Raw genomic sequence first — 18,527 nt, forward strand, 5'->3', positions numbered from 1 at the left:
GTTCTTGTGAAGCCACTAGAGGGGAGTCGTGCATCAGGCTTTGGGATCCTGCTCAGAGGAAAAACTCCTCCAAAATATTCACCTTAAAATGGAGAGGCAGCTGGCTGTGGCTGACCTTTCTACTTTAGGCTTGTTGTTCCTCTGTGGGAGCAGGAGGTGACGCTGACAGTCCAGGTAGAAGCTGAGTGACAAGAAAAAAGCTGCTGTCTGAACCCTTGTTTTTTTCCAGTGGCTTTGCCAGAGTTGAGAGTCCTCTTTGCAGAGCAGGAGAAAGCCCAAATCTCTGCGCCCCACCTGCCCAGAGGTGTTATACTTGTCAGGGACAGCACCTTGGCTGGAAGGCAGATGGATTTTAGATCCAGCCCACTCCTGAGGGTCACCATCTGGCCTTGGACTCTGGAGAGACCGGGCTGAGCCTCTCTGGGACACTGAGCCCTTGTTGCTCACCTTACCTCGCTGTCTGCACTCAGCCTTGGGCTTCTGACCCACTTCTCTACCCTCTGAACCCACAGTGAGGATTTTATTGTGCCCACGATGTTCTGCTGCCACAGCTGTGACAGGCTCAACCACCTCCAGCTACACCCAAAAGATGGGAACATGGGGCTGTGGCCACGGCAGGAGGGCTGGCACCGCTGCTCTGGTGGCACCGCTGCTCTGGTGGCACCGCTGCTCTGGTGGCACCGCTGCTCTGGTAGCTCATGGGACAGGACCAACTGCAAAGCAGCATGAAGGTCCTGAGGAGGGAAAGGCACCATGGCCCAAAATGGGATGTCCCCATGCCTCTCTCCTGCTGTGCTGGTCAAACCTGGAGGAACAGCAGCAAAGGGGCCAAGAGCTGGTCTGCTGTGTTTCCCTTGGGTGTTCAGGTCTTCCTTTGAGCAGGTGAGTCTTGAGGCTGCTGAGAGAAGAGCACAGAGAGTTTGGGTACGTGCACCCACAGGCACAGGCAGGACAGTGAGATGCTGACTTTCATTGCCCTTTTGCACCAGGATGAGGCCTCTGGAGTAAAGGTTCAGTAAACAGGAGAACAGGAGCTGAGGGGAGACCATCTCGCTCTCTGCAACTGCCTGAAAGGAGGCTGGAGCATGGAGGGGGTTGGTCTCCTCTCCCAAGTAGTAAGAGATGGGACGAGAGGAAGAGGCCTCAAGTTGCACCAAGGAAAGTTCAGATTGGATATTAGGAAAAAATTATTCACAGAGAGTATTGTGAAACATTGGAACAGGCTGTCCAGGGCAGTGATGGAGTGACATCCCTGGAGGTGTTAACAAATGTACAGATGGGGTTCTTAGGGACATGGGTTAGTGTTGGAGTTAGGTTATGGTTGGACTTGATGATCTTGAGGGTCTCTTCCAACCAAAATAATTCTATGATCTCATGTGTGCCAGGCTGCCATGCCACTGGGAATGACACCCTATTCTGTGTCCCCAGAGGTGAAATACATCCGACTTTGAACCCCTGGCAGCAGACTGCAAGCTGGACCTTATGTTTTTTTGAGCCCGTGCCTGTGTTGAGAGCCCCTGGCAGGCTTAGGAGAAAGAGCCCTCAGAGGGCACAGCAGGGACAGGATCATGGCAGAGCCTGGGAGGTGCAGGGGGTGGGTACCCAAGCTGGTCTTGTGGGTGTGGAAGAGGAGACCCAGGAAGGATGGGGCCCTTCTGTGACCTACAAAACTGCAAGTTTCCTGACTGTGAACTTGCCTGGAGGTAGGGAACACAATAAGCTGAGGAGGGAGGTTGTAAGCCAACCCTTTGTCTTCTGATCCCAATCTTTAACTGTTTTCACTTGGTTTATTTAAAAAACCCTTTCCTGAGTTTTAAAGTTCTCTTGTTTTGAGATGACCATTTGTAGGGCAGAGGTGTAAGTAGTCCACCTGGAAGGACTCATCCACCCAAGGTAATGTTATACAGGCCACAAGGACTGAGGCTTCATGCATTGGGATGAGCCTTTGCCCCAGGTGTGCAAAGCAGCCTTGAGCCCTTTGGCCTCAGAGAAGAGGGAGGAGAAGGTTGCAGGGCTGCTAAGTCTCTTGCGCACTCTGTTTTTACCTTGTGATTATTTTGAGTTGATTCAGATGACAAAGCAGCCCTTGACAGAAGGAGAAAATTGTGGCCATGCCACCAGCAGCAACATCTGTCTGTCTGGTTTCTCACCCCGCACAGGGCTGGTACCTGTGTGCTCATTGGCATCAGTCCTCAGCGGTGGGCAGCTCTTGCAGGACAGACTCAGCCCTGCTGTATTTCAAAGCGTCTTCTTTTTCTTCCAGGAAAACCAGAGCCTCTTACTTGCAGACCCAGCATCTGACATCTGGAAGGCCTATTTGGATTACGTGGATGAGATAGTGCTGGATGGATTCTTCGCTGCCATTGAGTGCTCGCTCAAGTACCTCCTGGAAAACACAGGTAACTGCTGGTTCCTCAGCTCTGGCTGTGATACCGTCTTCAGTCCCACCAAAAGGAAGTTTCTGTTTTATGCTTTGACTTGTGATCTTCTTTCTGCTCTGCCTCTTGTGCTGTCTACAGCAAGTGCTGGAGAAGCCTCCAGACTCGGTGGGTAGCTCCATCCCCTGGTCACTGGAGCAAAGCCTTGCTCAGGGGAAGGGACAGAGATGACTATGCACCATTTGCAGGGATTCGTGAACAGGCAAAATTGAGGCATCATCCCAAGTCTGTGCTTGGGCATCGGCCATCTCCTGACCTCCCATGCACAAAGCATCAAGGTGACACAACCTTTCATTTGTGGAGAGTCTCAAGAGTTGGTTCTGTGGATGAAAGACATGAAAGAAAAACCTCCATTGCTGAGCATTAGTCCAGTGAGGAGAGGGGTCACCAAACCAGAGCTCCTGCCTAAGGCTCCCACATAGGGTCACTCTGCTGAGAGCAGCTTGTGTCCATCTAAAGCACGTCTCCAGAACGCTTCCCTCCTGGATGTGGAGGCACACTGAGCTGGAGAATTACATCCAGTTCCTCACCATCTTGTTAAAAACAAGCACATAATTTCACATTTGTGAAACCAGTTGGTGTTTTATTTTTTCATGCCTTTCTCCACTAAATTAAAGAGCCTCTTGGTTCCTGTTGTTTTTTTCCTCTGTAAGTACTTATGCGCTGTAATTGTTCAGCTCTCAGACTCCCTTTTGATTAGCTGAAGAGCCTGGTCTCTTTAAGGCTTCCCTCCACAGCATTTTTCCGGTCCTTAAATCACTTGTGTCTCATCTGTTCTCCGGTATCTCCTGTGGGTACCAGAACACCAGCTGGTTTGCCAGCCTCCCCTCTGCGTTGTGTGCAGACACAATGTCACTGGACCTAGTGAGTGGGTGTCGCACCTGCCTGGTGTCCCTGTGGGGCATGTGTGTGTCTTGTGGTGGGATGTTAATTGTGGCTCAAGATCACTTTTCTCCCCTTCAAAAACAACCTGGCACCTCTGTTCTTCCCTATCAGATCCCAAGGCAGGGCTTGCTCCCTTGTTTGAGGTGCAGCTGGATTTGGTGATCCCAGATTTGATATTTCAACCCTCCTTGGACCCTGGCACAAACGATGGCTTCTACGACATGGTGGAAGGTCTTCTCAACGACATCTACCGGATCTCATCGCTGGTGCCCAGGCTGGCTGAGCACAGCGGCTTCCTCCACTACCAGGTCCGTGGCTGTGGAGCTCCCTCATGCTGTGTGGCAGTGAGGAGGTACCACACTGCTCCCGCATCACTGCGAGCTCCTCTCTTCTCTCCAGGCTGACATGGAGGACATGGCTGACCTGGCCGACATGCGCCACGAGCTGATGGGGCGTGTGCAGGCCGTGATGGTGGCCTGCTGTGATTACCGCAGTGCCTTCGACCACTACTCCTACCTGTACGGGGAGGACAGAAAGGAGTTCTTCCGCCAGTTCCTCCTCTACGGGCACATCCTCACTGCGGCAGAAATCGAGGCCCATGCAGAGAACGGGGTCCCTGAGTCGCCTCCCACGCTGCAGCAGTTCCGAGAGCAGATTGACTCCTACGAGAAGATCTATGAGGAGGTGAATCGCATCGAGCCCATCAGCATTTTCCAGAGTTGGATGAAAGTTGATGCTCGGCCTTTCAAAGTGTCCTTGCTGAATGTGATTAAGCGGTGGAGCTTGTTATTCAAGCAGCATCTCACGGACCACGTCATGCACAGGTAGGAGCTGTTCTGCCTCCTCTTCCCAGGACCAAAGTGGGTTTCTCTTGTTTTGGCTGGGCTTTATCATTTCACACTGATAAGCAAAAGGCTAATACAGGAGCAAGAGGAGGGGGCACACACCCCCTGCCAGCTCCATCGCATCTCTGATAACTTTCATCCCCTCGTTTCTGCTGGGAACGGCTGGTCCAGCTGAGTGTGTAAACAGTTTCATGAGCTTGGTACCATCAACATCCCACGAGTTGATGCTCCTACGACCTACCGTGTGGTGTTGGAAAGGATGTCTGTTTGTCCGTTCATCCTGATCCAACTAATCTAATCTCTTCTAGGGCTCTATGCTTACTTTGTTGAGTTTGCCATCAGTAAAGCTGTATTAATGCCATGAGATACTTGCTCCGTTTCTAAATGCAGTGCTCTTTTGAGTGCACTCTTTGTAAAAAAAGTAATTTGGGTTGCCTGGCATGAGCAGTCATGGGGAGGCAGTTTCAAGGTTACAAAAAGGAGGAGCTTGGGATGTAAGTTTTGAATTAACATGTGTTCCCTGCTCTGAATAGCTGCTCAGTCACCTGGTCTCTGCAGGATGATATGTTAGGTGATTTATTTGAGTAGTAGCAGCTGAAGGATGCCACAGGGCTTGGATGCTTACGAAGAAATATTTACAGACATATGTACTAGTGAAGGCTGCTGTGTGTGGTGGCTGCTGTGATCTCTTGTGTTCTTTTCAGCACGATAATTCTGTTAGGTAATTCCTGTGCAGAGAGGTTTTTGTGTAGTTTAGAACAGGCATTTAGGAGTTCTTATTAAGAGCCCCTGACTCAGCAGTTTAGTCTTTAATAGGTGAAGTGTTTAGGGATATGTTTTGGCCCAGCAGCATCCACAGAATTTAAGCGGGCACTTCAAAAGTAAGTGTTTTGAGAAGGGAAGAATGGAAAGGACCAAAGATCCAGGAGCCCATCAAGCTCTGCTGACAGTGTCCAGTAGCTGGTGAGGTCAAGAAGCAGGTAGGGAAACTTCCCCCAAATACTCTCCTTGTCTCTAACGATTCATACCTGAGGACTTTGAGAGTCATAGGTTGTACCTTTGTATCCAAAGATCTGGATGGATTTTTTTTCGCCCACAAATATTGGGTTGCTTTTCTGAACTGCTGTGAATTTTTAACATCTGCATCCTTCTGCAGCAGGGACTTACCCTGTGAAATAAGGCAGTGTGCGAAGAAGAACCCCTGTTTGTTGTAGCTTTGCAACCTGCCAGGTTCATTTGGGAATGTCACATTCTTGTATTGGAAGAGATGACATGAAAACTGTCCTTTCAAATTCACTCTCTTCAGACCACAGACCTGAGCTCACAGGTCTCCCTTATAGAATCATAGGATAGAGTCATAGAATCCGTTTGGTTGGAAGAGACCATCAAGATCACGGAATCCAACCATAACTGAACTCTGGCACTACCCCATGTCCCTGAGAACCTCATCTATATGTTTGTTCAACCCCTCCAGGGATGGTGACTCCACCACTGCCCAGGGCAGCCTGTTCCAATGTCCCACAGCCATTTCTGTGAATAATTTTTTTCCTAATACCCAATCTGAACCTCCCCTGGAGAAATTTGAGGCCATTTTATCTCATCACTTGCTACCTGAGAGAAGAGACCAACCCCCTCCATGCTCCAACCTCCTTTCAGACAGTTGCAGAGATCAGGTCTCCCCTCAGCTCCTGTTCTCCAGACTGAACCCCCCAGGTCCCTCAGCTGCTCCTCATAAGACTTGTGCTCCTCAGATGCCTTTTCTCCAACCTGTGAAGTCCCAACCCATTTATCTGTTCCTCGCAGGAAGCTGTACCATCTATGGATCCCTATGAGCATGAGCCGTGGTTCTGATGCCCTCAGCATGTTGCCATGCGATGGGCAGGGCTAGCCAGGCCTTTCCCCGCTCCGTGCCAGTCCAGCCGTCTGGATGATTCCGGTAGGAACTGCTCTCATTTGGTGCTTTCCTGTTTTGTGTTCTACAGCTTGTCTGACCTGGACGAGTTCATAAAAACTTCTGACAAAGGTTTGAGCAAAAAGGTTGAAAAAGGTGATTATGATGGTTTGGTGGAGATCATGGGGCACCTCCTGGCTGTTAAGGAAAGGCACAGTGTCACTGATGCCATGTTCGAGCCCCTGAAGCAAACCGTTGAACTGCTGAAGACGTATGAGCAAGAGCTGCCGGAGGAAGTCTACAAGCAACTGGAGGTGGGTGAAAACCTGTGGTGGACATGGCGGTTTGCCAAGCAGCCGATGTCAAAGAGTATGAGCTTAAGAGCATTGCAGGAATATTTAAGGCCCCACTCCCTGTCATTAGAGGGCCTCAGTGGATAGTATTTTACTATTGTGGGATGTGCCTTAATAGCTCTAAATTTTGGAGTTATATTGAGATTTTTCTTTTAAAGCAGAGATTAAGCCTTTTGTTATGTATGAAAAACATAGAATTGCCTGCTCCAACTCCCAGCGATTACTCTTGAAAAAAATTAATGCATTTTCAAATACATCTGTTAATTAGTTTGAATTATAATTATTTTTAAATAAGCCAGTTCTTGGCAACTGTGGAGATGGGAAGGATAATGTTGGCAGAGGAGTCGCCTTCTCATAGGACTTCAGTCCTCCACTTGGTCTGTAACACCAAATCTGCCTGACCCAGAGGACATCACTGGTAGCACGTTATGAAAGTATTTCAGCACCTTTCCACATCTGGCCCTGATGAATCAATTTTTCTTCAGGAAATTCTTTTCATTTCTGGACAGGGGACCATGAGGTGAAGGTTAGAAAAGCCTATGAGATGCCCAGCCAGCCTTGGGCAACTGGCAGCAGCCACCATGTTACGGTGGAGGAGCGTGTGGTTACATGCTGATGGATACCCCGTAGTCACAGGGTGCTGTGGGCAGAGGGCTCTGTGTAGGACACCAGGTTTAAGGCAGAGCTTTTTGGGTAGAAGTTCCTCCCTGTGCTGCAGACTTGGATGGGACCTGAGTGGGGTTTAGCAATCCCCCAGTTTTCTGCTGATGCAACCATGATCCATGGGTGGTTGTATCACCGAATCTGACACAGGTAAGGGTCCTAAAGATAACTGGATTCCTACAGACACCCTGAAAACCAGAAGAGCTGCATGTTGAATGTTTTAGCTGCTACAACAGCTTCAGTCCAGCATAAAAAATGGTGCTGTGGGGAACCCGGCTCTGCTGATTCCTCTGCCCAAGAGCTGCTTGTTTGGTGCCTGTTTGTGCATGTAGATTTGAACAACTGATTTATTTTTCTGACAGAAGAAATGAGGTATGCAGGGCAGCCATTCAGATGCAGGAGATAACAAAACAGTTTTGTTCTTTCTGGCAAGTGACAGCAACACATAGTTGAATAATTCATTCACTGCTGTACACAGTAGGAAAACCAAAGTAAGTTCCTGCAGGTACCACTCTCTCCATGGCCATGGAGATGGATAGGCTGGAGCTGGTAGTTTGTGTGAGAAGGACAAGGAAGCAGCTCCATGTGTGCCCTGCTGTGGTCACGGATAGTGATTTCTACAGAGACTGGAACATGAAGTGCCAGAAAGAGACCCCTCAGGAGGGACTGGCCCCGCTCTGGCTGCCTCTGCTGCCTCCAGGTTATTTCCCTTCTTTGCATAGTGTTGGTGGATCTCCATTAGTTTCCTCAACTATGTGCACTGGGATGAAAAGAAACCCAAAGTCTTTCCTGTAGGCTTGCACAGTACCTGGGGAAGTGGGAGAGCAAAGCTGTCGGACTTGAGGACAGCAGAGCCCTGGCTGGTGTCGCTGTCTGACATGAGGATTTGGCTCGAGAAACCTAGTGAGAAGAAATCAAATCTCTCTCTAAATAAAATCCCAGGTACAAAGGGTGGATTGTCAGCAGTGCTGTGCACCAGCAGCTTGGATGCAGACCTGAGAAAAAAATGGTCTTATTTAGTACTAATATTATACAGGCAGGCTGGAGGGATTTGCCCCAGAAAGCTCTGTAGAAGTCCTTCTGGCATAATATCCTGCTCTAAGAGCTGGCAGGAAATTTCCCAGGCTCTGTTTCTTAATTAGCTCTGGGAAGCTGGACGATCTGATGAACTTGCATCCCCAGCCCACCCTCCTGCCTCCAGCCAGCTCTGGGTCCCGCTGGGCTCGGTGTCAGGAGAACTGTGCTCTCTCGAGCACTGAGCCATCCTGGGAGCCCAGGATCTAGTCTGGGACCCTTCTTCTGAAGTTATTTAACATGTTTTTGCAATCAGAGCAGTCAGTTTTAAGGTCTCAGTCTTCATTAGTCTTCAAAATTGTGAATAACTGGTAAGTTTTATCCCAAATTGCGTATTTAGCTTTTGCATCACAACAAAACTTCCTTGCAGTTCTACGCACGGAATCTGTTGCTTTTCCTGTTCTGTGATTGTCCATAAACAGATCAGACACATCTTATATCAAATAGCAAATACTGCCTACCGTCATTAAATTTTGCTTGCAGGAGCTGCCAGAAAAATGGAACAATATAAAGAAGCTGGCGATAGCTGTGAAACAGCATGTGGCTCCTCTGCAGGCGAACGAAATGACAGTTCTGCGCAAGAGCTGTGCGGCGTTTGATGTTGAGCAGCATAGATTCAGAGAGCGATTTCGGAAAGAAGCACCATTCAGGTACAGTGAAATTATAACATCAGAGAAGCCCTGAGGAAAAAAGCTTCATGGGATCATCTCCGAGTGTCCTGAGGACGTGTTCTCGAACCCTCGCATACATTTCCTACCTGCTCACAGTGTTGTATCTGTTATGCCCTGGGTGTTTTGTCCCTGCAAACACAGTCCAGTGTTAGCAAGAGATTCAATCTGGATGCTGAGTGCACAATATCGCTTTAAGGGGTTGTCAGTAGTGCCATGTGGCTGCACCATCAATGGGTACTATAGACGTATCATGTCTGCTTTGTGTCTCAGAGGCGCCGTTTGTTTTATGTTTTCTTTAGAAGTTGTTACAATATCACTTATGAAGAATAAACATTTCTTTCTAGGTTTGACACCAAAAAGCCTTATCAACTGCTGGATACAAAGCACATTGAGATTAAACAAATGGAGTCAGCCATGACCTCGATTTATGAATCAGCTGGTCTGTTTGAAGTCATGGTACCAGATTATAAACAACTGAAGCAGTGCCGAAAGGAGCTGTGTCTTCTCAAAGAGCTCTGGGATATGATCTCCCTTGTGGGCACTTGCCTTGATGACTGGCAGACCACCAAATGGGTGGATATTAACGTGGAAAACATGGATCTGGAGTGTAAAAAGTTCGCAAGAGAGATTCGGAATTTGGATAAGGAGGTGAGGGCGTGGGATGCTTTTAGTGGGCTGGACAGCAAGGTGAAGAACATGCTGATGGCCCTGAAAGCTGTGGCAGAACTTCAAAATCCCGCCATTAGAGAAAGGCACTGGAATCAGCTGATGCAGGTGACGGGTGTGAGGTTTGTGATGGACTCGGACACCACGCTAGCTGACCTCCTGAAGCTCAACCTCCATAACTTTGAGGATGAGGTTCGTGGCATTGTGGACAAAGCAGTACGAGAAATGAGCATGGAGAAAGTCCTGAAGGAGCTAAAAATGACTTGGAGCACCATGGAGTTTCAGTATGAGCCTCACCCGCGGACGAACATCCCGTTGCTGAAGTCAGACGAGGAACTCATAGAAACTTTAGAAGACAACCAGGTGCAGCTGCAGAATTTAATGACATCCAAATATATTGCTTTCTTCTTGGAGGAAGTGTCCATATGGCAGAGGAAGCTGTCCACCACGGATTCCGTCATTTCTCTCTGGTTTGAAGTGCAGCATACGTGGTCTCACTTGGAGAGCATATTCATAGGCTCAGAAGATATACGGGCACAGCTTCCTGAGGTATGAAACCCCAAATCCTATTTTTCCTCTGTGGAAAATGTTGAAGAAAAGCCTCCATTACACAAAAGAAGATTATCTATAATGCCAGCTTCCCCTAAGCAGGACTGTCCTCTTGCTACCTTGCTTTCTTGGGTGCTCCCTTAATGCTACAGCAGTTTCCCCAGTGTTGCCCCAGGATGTTTTTGTACTGTAGGTTGTGCCTGAGCCCTGCTGAGAAACTGTTTTTCTTCCCCTCCACCACTGCACAGCAGATGCAGAGTTCCTGGAGGCTGAGCGGGAGGCTGCTGGCTTCCTTCAGTGATGCAGACATCTTTCCTTGGAGGGGAGAGGACCGAGATAATTACTTAGTGCAAATTGTCAAATCAGAGCTGGACCAGACAGCTTTGCAGCATCCGCTTCCCCGCCTCCAGTGCTGGTGCAGGCGGAGAGCAGCTCTTCTCCCACTTCAGCCTCAGAAAATTGAGCAGAGTTGTCATTGGTGACCTCCTCAGGGTGGTGACCTCCTCAGGGTGGTGACCTCCTCAGGGTTCTCTTTGAGTCCAGCTTCCAGTGTTATTCCCCATTCCCTTGATTATTTAGAAAATCTTCCAAGCTTGTTCCTGGCCCCGCTGGACCACTCACAGCCCTGTGGAGGAACCCGCCTGTCACTCACGAGTGACCCACAGTTGGCTGTGTCACTGCCATCCCTGTTCGTGAGCAGCATGGCTGACAGCACCGCTGTGGGACAGACACCCACGAGGGGATGTGCACAGCCCAGTGGCCCCTGGACAACACACTGTTCTGTCTCCAGCCCTGCACTCTGCTCTGCTTGGACTGTTCCTCCCTCTGCTTCAGACAGCATACTGTGCTGACAGTCCTCAGGGCAGGTTTTGGCCCCTCATGCCAAGAAAGCCCTTGAGGTGCTGGAGCGAGTGGAGAGAAGGAAACGGAGCTGTTGAGGGGCTGGAGCACAAGTGTGATGGGAGCGGCTGAGGGACCTGGGGGGTTCAGCTGGAGAACAGGAGCTGAGGGGAGACCTTCTGATCTCTGAACTGCCTGAAAGGAGCTTGGAGCCAGGGGGGGTCGGGCTCTGCTCCCCAGGAACAAGCGCCAGGAGCAGAGGAAACGGCCTCAGGTTGCACCAGGGGAGGTTGAGGTTGGATCTGGGGAACAATTTCTTCCCCAAAGGGCTGTGGGGCATTTGAACAGGCTGCCCAGGGCAGTGCTGGAGTCACCATCCCTGGAAGATGTATAGATGAGGGACATGGTTTAGTACTAGATTTGGGTTATGGTTGGACTCAATGATCTCAATGGTCTCTTCCAACTAAATGATTCTATGATTCTGGGTACACCTCGCTCACTGGGCAATATATACAGGTGCTGATAACCAGTGCCCTGAGGCTGTACTATGTGCCAGCAAGCTGTTAATATCCAGGAGCTATCTAATGTCATTTATGAAATTGCATCATGATTTACATTTGCATCCTTCTGGGCAGCTGTCTGTATCTCAGTAGAATGTCCTGAGTTGGAAGGACCCACCAGGATCATGGAGTCCAACTCCTGTCCCTGCAATGACAACCCCACAGGTCACCCTGTGTGTCTGAGGACGTCGTCCAGTCTCTTCTTGAACACTGTCAGGTTGGGGCCGTGACACCTCCCTGGGGAGCCTGTTCAGTGTCCAGCACCTCTGGGGGAAGAACCTTTTCCTCATGTCCCACTGACCCTCCCTGGCACATCTTCTGCCATTCCCTGTCACTGTCACAGAGAAGAGCTCAGCCCTGCCCCTCCTGCTCCTGCTGAGGAACCTGCAGCCCATGAGCTCTGCCCTCAGTCTGCTCTGCTCCAGCTCAACAAACCCAGGGACTTCAGCCGCTCCTCATACGGCTTCCCCTCCAAACCCTTCACCAAGTTCATGTCCTTCCTCTGGACACTCTCCAGCAGCTTTATCTCCTTTTCTCCTGTGTCCCCAGCCCTGCACACAGTGAATGCTGCAGGTGAGGCTGCCCCAGTGCAGAGCAGAGCGGGACAGTCCCCTCCCTGCCCGGCTGGCCGTGCTGTGCCGGATGCACCAGGACACAGGGACCTCTTGGCTGCCAGGGACACTGTTTGCTCAGTCAGCAGCCTCTCTTCCCTAAAGAAAGGCTGAAGCTCAAAGCTTCTGGAGCTGAGCACCTTCAGGATGCATCCAGGGCTGGGGGGATGTGCTGATAGGCCGTGGGATGCTCACCTGAAGCTGCATCCATGGCATGAGTGCAGGGAGGGCTCAACCTTCCAGACGGAGCCTTGCTCCTGGGGCTGAACACAGGGTAATGTGGAAGTGTTACCTGGGCAGCTTGGAACACTTATTCAGTGTCCCGCCTCACTCAGGAGGCCTGACTTGTGAAGAAGGGAGGAGCAGAGACGTTTTGAACATAGCTTGCTTTATTCTTCTGTGTTTAGCTCCAGAAATTCAGAGTCCCTGTTAGATATGGAGCATAATTGTTGATATGGGCCTCCGGTGCTGACATGGGGTTTCCATACCCTTATTGAAGGCAAGGAAGGGCTCTCCTCTGTAAGAGTCGTCATACCCGTTTTGTGGATGGGTGCTGGGATTCCTGTGCTGTAGCAGGAGGGGAGGAGTGCACTCACATGGGGCTGGTAGCCTTTCCCTGGTATGGGAGCATCTCCTGCTGCTGCAGCCAGGGAAACTTGGTATTTCACCTGGACGTGGGAGAGGGAGATTAATGAGATTTTCCAAGGGGAATTCAATCCCATGAAAATGGTTGGTCCTAGACATTGCCTCTTGCATGGAGCACTTTATCCACAACCCTTTTGGGATACAGTGACAAGAAGGCAAGTGCCTGTTTGAAGACTAGTTTCAGGCAAGTCGGTGGAAGAGCTGTTCTGGAATGGTGGAGAGGTCCCTGTCCGCACTGGACACAAGGTTTTCCCCTCAACCCAAAGACAGCACCCAGAGGATGGAGACTTTTAGCACAAAATCCATGTTTTACTGTGAACGTGTTTGTGTTGCTTTTTAGGACTCCAAACGCTTCGAAGGGATTGATGTGGACTTTAAAGAACTGGCCTATGAAGCTCAGAAAACCCCAAATGTAGTTGAGGCCACCAATAAACCAGGTCTGTCCCAACAGCTGGAGGACATTCAGAGTAGGTAGGTAGAATGTCAGTCCCAGGATTTTGTCAGAGACTGGGATCAGCTCTAATAAGTTGGTTTAACCTGTGCTCCAAGGCTTTCCTCCTGGACTGTGCATTCTTAGCATTCACACATCAAGTCTTTTTGCTCGTGATCCATCACCCTGAAGCCCTCAAAGTGAATTCTGGCTTTGCGTATGTGCAAACTCTTATCCTGAGTATTGATTCGCACGCATACAAAGCTAGGCATTCAGTCGGTTTTAATAACATGTGGCCTCACTGCCACCCCAAATTCGGTGTCTTAAATATCTGTTTAGCACTCCAAGCAGGGATATCTGCAGTAGAGCTGAGCCCATGTGCTTTAATTAACAAAATTATCTCTGCATGTGTACCCTTCACAGATGGTATAACTAGACTCCCTGAGAAAGACCTTAATATCCTGAGATGGATACAGTTCTCACCTAACATATGAGCTACTCTACCTGGAACACACCTAAGAAGTTAACGTGATAGCTGTTGTGTCAGTAATAACTATCCATTTAAAATAGAGATTTAATTTCACTTCCTAAACAGATAAGGCCTATGTTCCCCACAGAGGACTAGCTGCATGTTATTTATGAACTTTGAAAGCTCAGCAGCAGTTTAACATGTAAACACTGAGAGATTCATTTTAGAACGGAGCAAACAAGTTTCTTTTCAGGCTTCACAAGCACAAAAAGCTGAGTAGGTTTGAATCAGACTTTAAAATGTGCTCATTAGAATAAAAGCAGTTTTGGAAACTTTCATCCTAGTGTGAAATCACCTGTGGCAGTTACGAGCTTGTCTAAAACAGTAAGTCAGAGTGCAAACCCTTTCCAGCCTCTTCTTCCACCTGTGTTTCTGCTTTTTTATGAGGATTCTCTGACTCTTTGGCTGTTTGACCCTTGGGAGTGGAGAGAGATCTGTGAGTTACTATGTGCTTTGTTGATCTATTTGGAAAATGCTGTAAAGGACCAGCCTGCAGGCTCAGCTCATGTCTGGCATATCCCCATGGGAGGGGAGAATCTGCTCAATAACCCAAACTGTAGCACGACACATGAAAGGTTATTCACCTGCCTGTCCTGGGCTCTGTTTTTCTGCTCTTCTCCCCAGGTTGTCCCTGTGTGAGAAGGCTTTGGCTGAATATTTGGACATGAAAAGGTTGGCCTTTCCCAGATTTTACTTTGTTTCTTCAGCAGATTTATTGGATATTCTTTCCAATGGCACCAACCCGCAGCTGGTAAGCCTTGCACTATGTCACCTTCACATTTTCCAGCTGTCGGTAATGTCACGGTGGAAGATGCTGTCTAGGGACTCAGCTGTAACTTGTCCTTTCTTGAGTGCCTTTCTCCCACCCTCACTTGGATTAACAATAACTCTTTCACTGCTGGCCTTCATCTGTCATCTCTGAAAGGCAACTTGCACACTGTATGTTGTCCCATCTGTCCCTGGTGATGCTCGCAGATGGTTCTGAAGGCACTGCACAGAGCAGAGCTATGTTCTTGATACCATAAAAACAGTGGGTTTGTTTCTGCTGGGATACAGTGAGGTTGGGGGAAACCATTTCTTGAGGATCTCAGCCAAAACTTGTTGCTGACCTTGGTTCCCCAAGCTGGGATGCCACCAAACAGCATCTGCTGTTGAAAGAGCCACGGACTGATCATTCAAATGTGATAGTGTTGACAACTGATGGCTTGGAGACGTCTCTGTTTTTAGGCAGAGGAGACATTTGCTAGTCAGCCACTTCTTCCTTCCCCCATGCAAAGGTCTTTGGGATGGCCTGTTTACAGGGGAAGAGCAGAACACAGCCTGGAAGAGGTAAGACAGCTGGTGGTCAGACAGTGGCTGTGGCCAAGGTAGGACTCCCTTGGGTTGCTACGCACCCCTGCACAGCTCTGCTTGGCATTGTTTGGGATGCATCTTTTATTCAGAAGTTGCTATGTAAAACCAGTCAAAATGTTCACAGCAAAGGGCGAGTGTTGGATGAGGAGCAAATTCTAATTCCATCTTTCAGTAGCGAGTATTTTCACTTTCTTCAGGCTTTCCACCATTTTCAGTATTTATGTGAGCACAGGAATGGAGCAGGTTTGCATGTGTATTTGGAAATGATGTTGTTTACCTCTAACCTTTAACGCTCCTTCTATCTGTGTCTGCTGCTGGGTGATTTCAGCCCACAGAGTATCATAAATACATAGTTGATTGATATTTAAAATGGAGAGGAATAAAAACCGCAGGAAGCAAAGATACTGTGTTGAAATGCTCTATGGAGTAAGAAGAAATTCCTGGTGTTTTCTGTTATTCAAAAGTATTTGCAGTAAAATCAAAGTAAATGTCAAGCAGGATCATACATAGATACACTCTCAGCCTTTCCACTGTAGTTTCAAAGTCTGATGATTCCTAAAGGAGGATTAAATACACAATGACATTATCCTCATGAACTGGGCACTGAACTTGTGCAGATTCAGGTGCGTTCGGGCTCCGGCAGTGGGATTGCACCAAGTGCTGGAGTTGTGTCCGGGATTTGTGACCAGAAGCTTCTACATGTAAGAAAAAGTTTCTGCGGTTTACTTACGGTTTGAAAAGAGATATGCTTATGGCCTCGAGATATGCTTAATGGCCTCAAGTTGTGCCAGGGGAGGTTCAGATTGGATATTATAAAAAAATTCTTCCCCAAAGGGCTGTCGGGCATTGGAACAGGCTGCACAGGGCAGTGGTGGAGTCACCATCCCTGGAGGGGTTTAAAAGGCATTTAGACGAGGTTCTTAGGGACATGGATTAGTGCCAGAGTTAGGGTATGGCTGGACTTGATCCTGAGGGTTTCTTCCAACCAAAATGATTCTATAATCTGGGGGGATGCTGAGTGCCCTTTGCTTCTCGGAGGTACTTAGCACCTCCCAGGGTTTGGCCCTGCTTGTACGTGCGTGAGAAGACTACCAAGCTGTGCCCACCTGCAGCACAGCTCGTGAGAGGGAGGGTTGTAATTCTTTGTGAGTCAGTGAGTCAGAATTAGATGGACAAATCCACCTCCACCCTTCCTTCTCTGAAAGCATCAGAGCATTGGGCATCTCACACAGAATCCCAGAATGTCAGGAGTTGGAAGGGACCTGGAAAGCTCATCCAGTGCAATCCCCCCATGGAGCAGGAACACCCAGATGAGGTTACACAGGAAGGTGTCCAGGCGGGTTGGAATGTCTGCAGAGAAGGAGACTCCACAACCCCCCTGGGCAGCCTGGGCCAGGCTCTGACACCCTCACCAGGAACAAGTTTCTTCTCAAATTTAAGTGGAACCTCTTGTGTTCCAGTTTGAACCCATTGCCCCTTGTCCTATCACTGGTTGTCACTGAGAAGAGCCTGGCTCCATCCTCCTGACACTCCCCGTTTCCATATTGATCCCCATGAATGAGTCCCCCCTCAGTGTCCTCTTGTCCAGCTCCAGAGCCCCAGCTCCCTCAGCCTTTCCTCACACGGGAGATGCTCCACTCCCTGCAGCATCTTGGTGGCTGCGCTGGACTCTCTGCAGCAGTTCCCTGTCCTGCTGGAACTGAGGGGCCACAACTGGACACAATATTCCAGGTGTGATCTCCCCAGGGCAGAGCAGAGGGGCAGGAGAACCTCTCTGACCTACTGACCACCCCCTTCTAACCCACCCCAGGTACCATTGGCCTTCCTGGCCACAAGGCCCCGTGCTGGCTCATGGTCACCCTGCTGTCCCCAGGACCCCCAGGTCCCTTTCCTCATTTCTCATCTCCCTCTCTGCTGTAATTGAGAGAGGCAGCTCCTGTCTGGGATTGCTTTGGGAGCTGCCCCTTTCTGTGGGAACCTCAATCCTAGGAGAAGCTCGCCTTTGTCGGTGTGGGGCACACAGTGATGCAGTTGTGTGTTGAGCAGTGGTCTGGAAGAAGTGCTGCTGACCTGCGCAGCTCCCAGCAGGCAGATGCTGATGTTGAGAGCCCACAGCATCTCCGTGTTGGCTTTGCAGACTCGGATGGAGGTGAACAGGAAAGAACTGAATCATTCTTTTCCTTCTGGAAGAATGCTTTTGGTGAAGATGGGTGTTCTGTAGGAGGTCTGAGCTGTTGGACTGCTGATCATGGGTCTTAGGCAGAAATAAAGGTCTTTCTTCTCCACGAAGGAGAATTCAGGATTTTTCACTGGCACAAAATCAGTTTCTAGTAGTGGAAAAACAGGGAAGTTCATAGTGAAGAAAACTCCACATTGTGCTGAGAATGGGATGAGGTGCAGAAATGGCTACAGACTTCTCATCACTACATGTAGGGAAATTTGGGATAGGAGTCATGAGGTGTTTCAATGTTTTCTATGCTTCTGCTCTGTATGGAAGATTTCCCAATGGAGAAACATGATTTATTAAGGCATGTCTGCTTTCTAAATTATGTAGAAATAGGTGGAAGCATTACAAGAGACAGCAAGAGGCTTTTGTTGGCAGTATCTTGGCCACGTTTTAGAAGATGTGGTGATACCAAAATATCCAAGATCTTGCTTCGTTAACGTGATTTTGCTGTGACATGTATGGTGATCTGCATTCTGCTCGTCTTATCTCGGTTGCTTTATTTATACAACCCATTTTGCAGGTGCAACGTCATCTTTCCAAACTCTTTGACAACTTGGCCAGGATGAAATTCCAGCTGGACTCTGAGCAAAAGCCAACCAAGGTTGGCCTGGGAATGTACAGTAGAGAGGAGGAATACGTCAGCTTCAGCGAGCCCTGTGACTGCAGTGGGCAGGTGAGAGAGAGGTCCTTGTCTATCAAAACTGTCCAGTGGAGTCTGCTCCCCTGCCCCTTGTGCGAGATCTCTTGCCAAGACGTCGTAGGGCTTCACTGCTCTCCCTTGATGCATGAGAAAAGCTGGAAGAGGTGGTGATTTAGTACCTTCTTACACCACAGCCCTTGGTGTCACTCTGGATAGGTCCTCACTAAGGGGGGACATGGATGTCACAGTCCACTGTGGGAGAAAGGGCTGTGCCCTTTTTCTGACTAGGTTTTTAATTTGATTTTTTTCTAAGACGTTTTGAAGGTTGGTCTTAAAGCTTGCTACAAATATCCTCAGTGAAGGAGGGGATGCAGATTGAAAAGAGACTAAGATATTCCATAGTACCTCTGCACGGGTATGTTTGGTAGGAGAAGGCTTTTTACCTCGTTCTTAAATCTTCATTATTTCATACCACAAGTTAAAGTATGAAATGTAAGAATCAAGCTACTGCTCAGTTTACCTATCCTGGTAGTTTCACCTTTCTCCATGGACTATTACAGGAAGCTAAAGTATGTAATACCGGCTACTGAGCTCTCCAGCAATGGAGCTTGCTGCATTCAGTCTGTCTTCTCGTGGATGGCTTTGTCTGTGAAATAC

At 48.9% G+C, this 18,527-nt stretch overlaps 1 protein-coding gene across 1 annotated transcript in view; it reads left to right on the forward strand.

Annotated features, from left to right (window-relative positions):
- Positions 1 to 18,527, forward strand: part of DNAH9 (dynein axonemal heavy chain 9) — a gene marked incomplete at its 5' end in the record, with an annotated part of 197,270 nt that overhangs the window by 20,900 nt on the left and 157,843 nt on the right. The window contains 9 exons of the mRNA XM_082067422.1: positions 2,264 to 2,399; positions 3,435 to 3,631; positions 3,723 to 4,147; positions 6,151 to 6,373; positions 8,633 to 8,799; positions 9,165 to 10,035; positions 13,032 to 13,162; positions 14,275 to 14,401; positions 17,751 to 17,903. Coding sequence (XP_081923548.1) covers positions 2,264 to 2,399; positions 3,435 to 3,631; positions 3,723 to 4,147; positions 6,151 to 6,373; positions 8,633 to 8,799; positions 9,165 to 10,035; positions 13,032 to 13,162; positions 14,275 to 14,401; positions 17,751 to 17,903 — 2,430 coding nt within the window. The remainder of the gene's footprint in view (positions 1 to 2,263; positions 2,400 to 3,434; positions 3,632 to 3,722; positions 4,148 to 6,150; positions 6,374 to 8,632; positions 8,800 to 9,164; positions 10,036 to 13,031; positions 13,163 to 14,274; positions 14,402 to 17,750; positions 17,904 to 18,527) is intronic.

The sequence above is a fragment of the Streptopelia decaocto genome (assembly GCF_964273445.1).
Source record: "Streptopelia decaocto genome assembly, chromosome: 16".
Lineage (NCBI taxonomy): Eukaryota > Metazoa > Chordata > Aves > Columbiformes > Columbidae > Streptopelia > Streptopelia decaocto.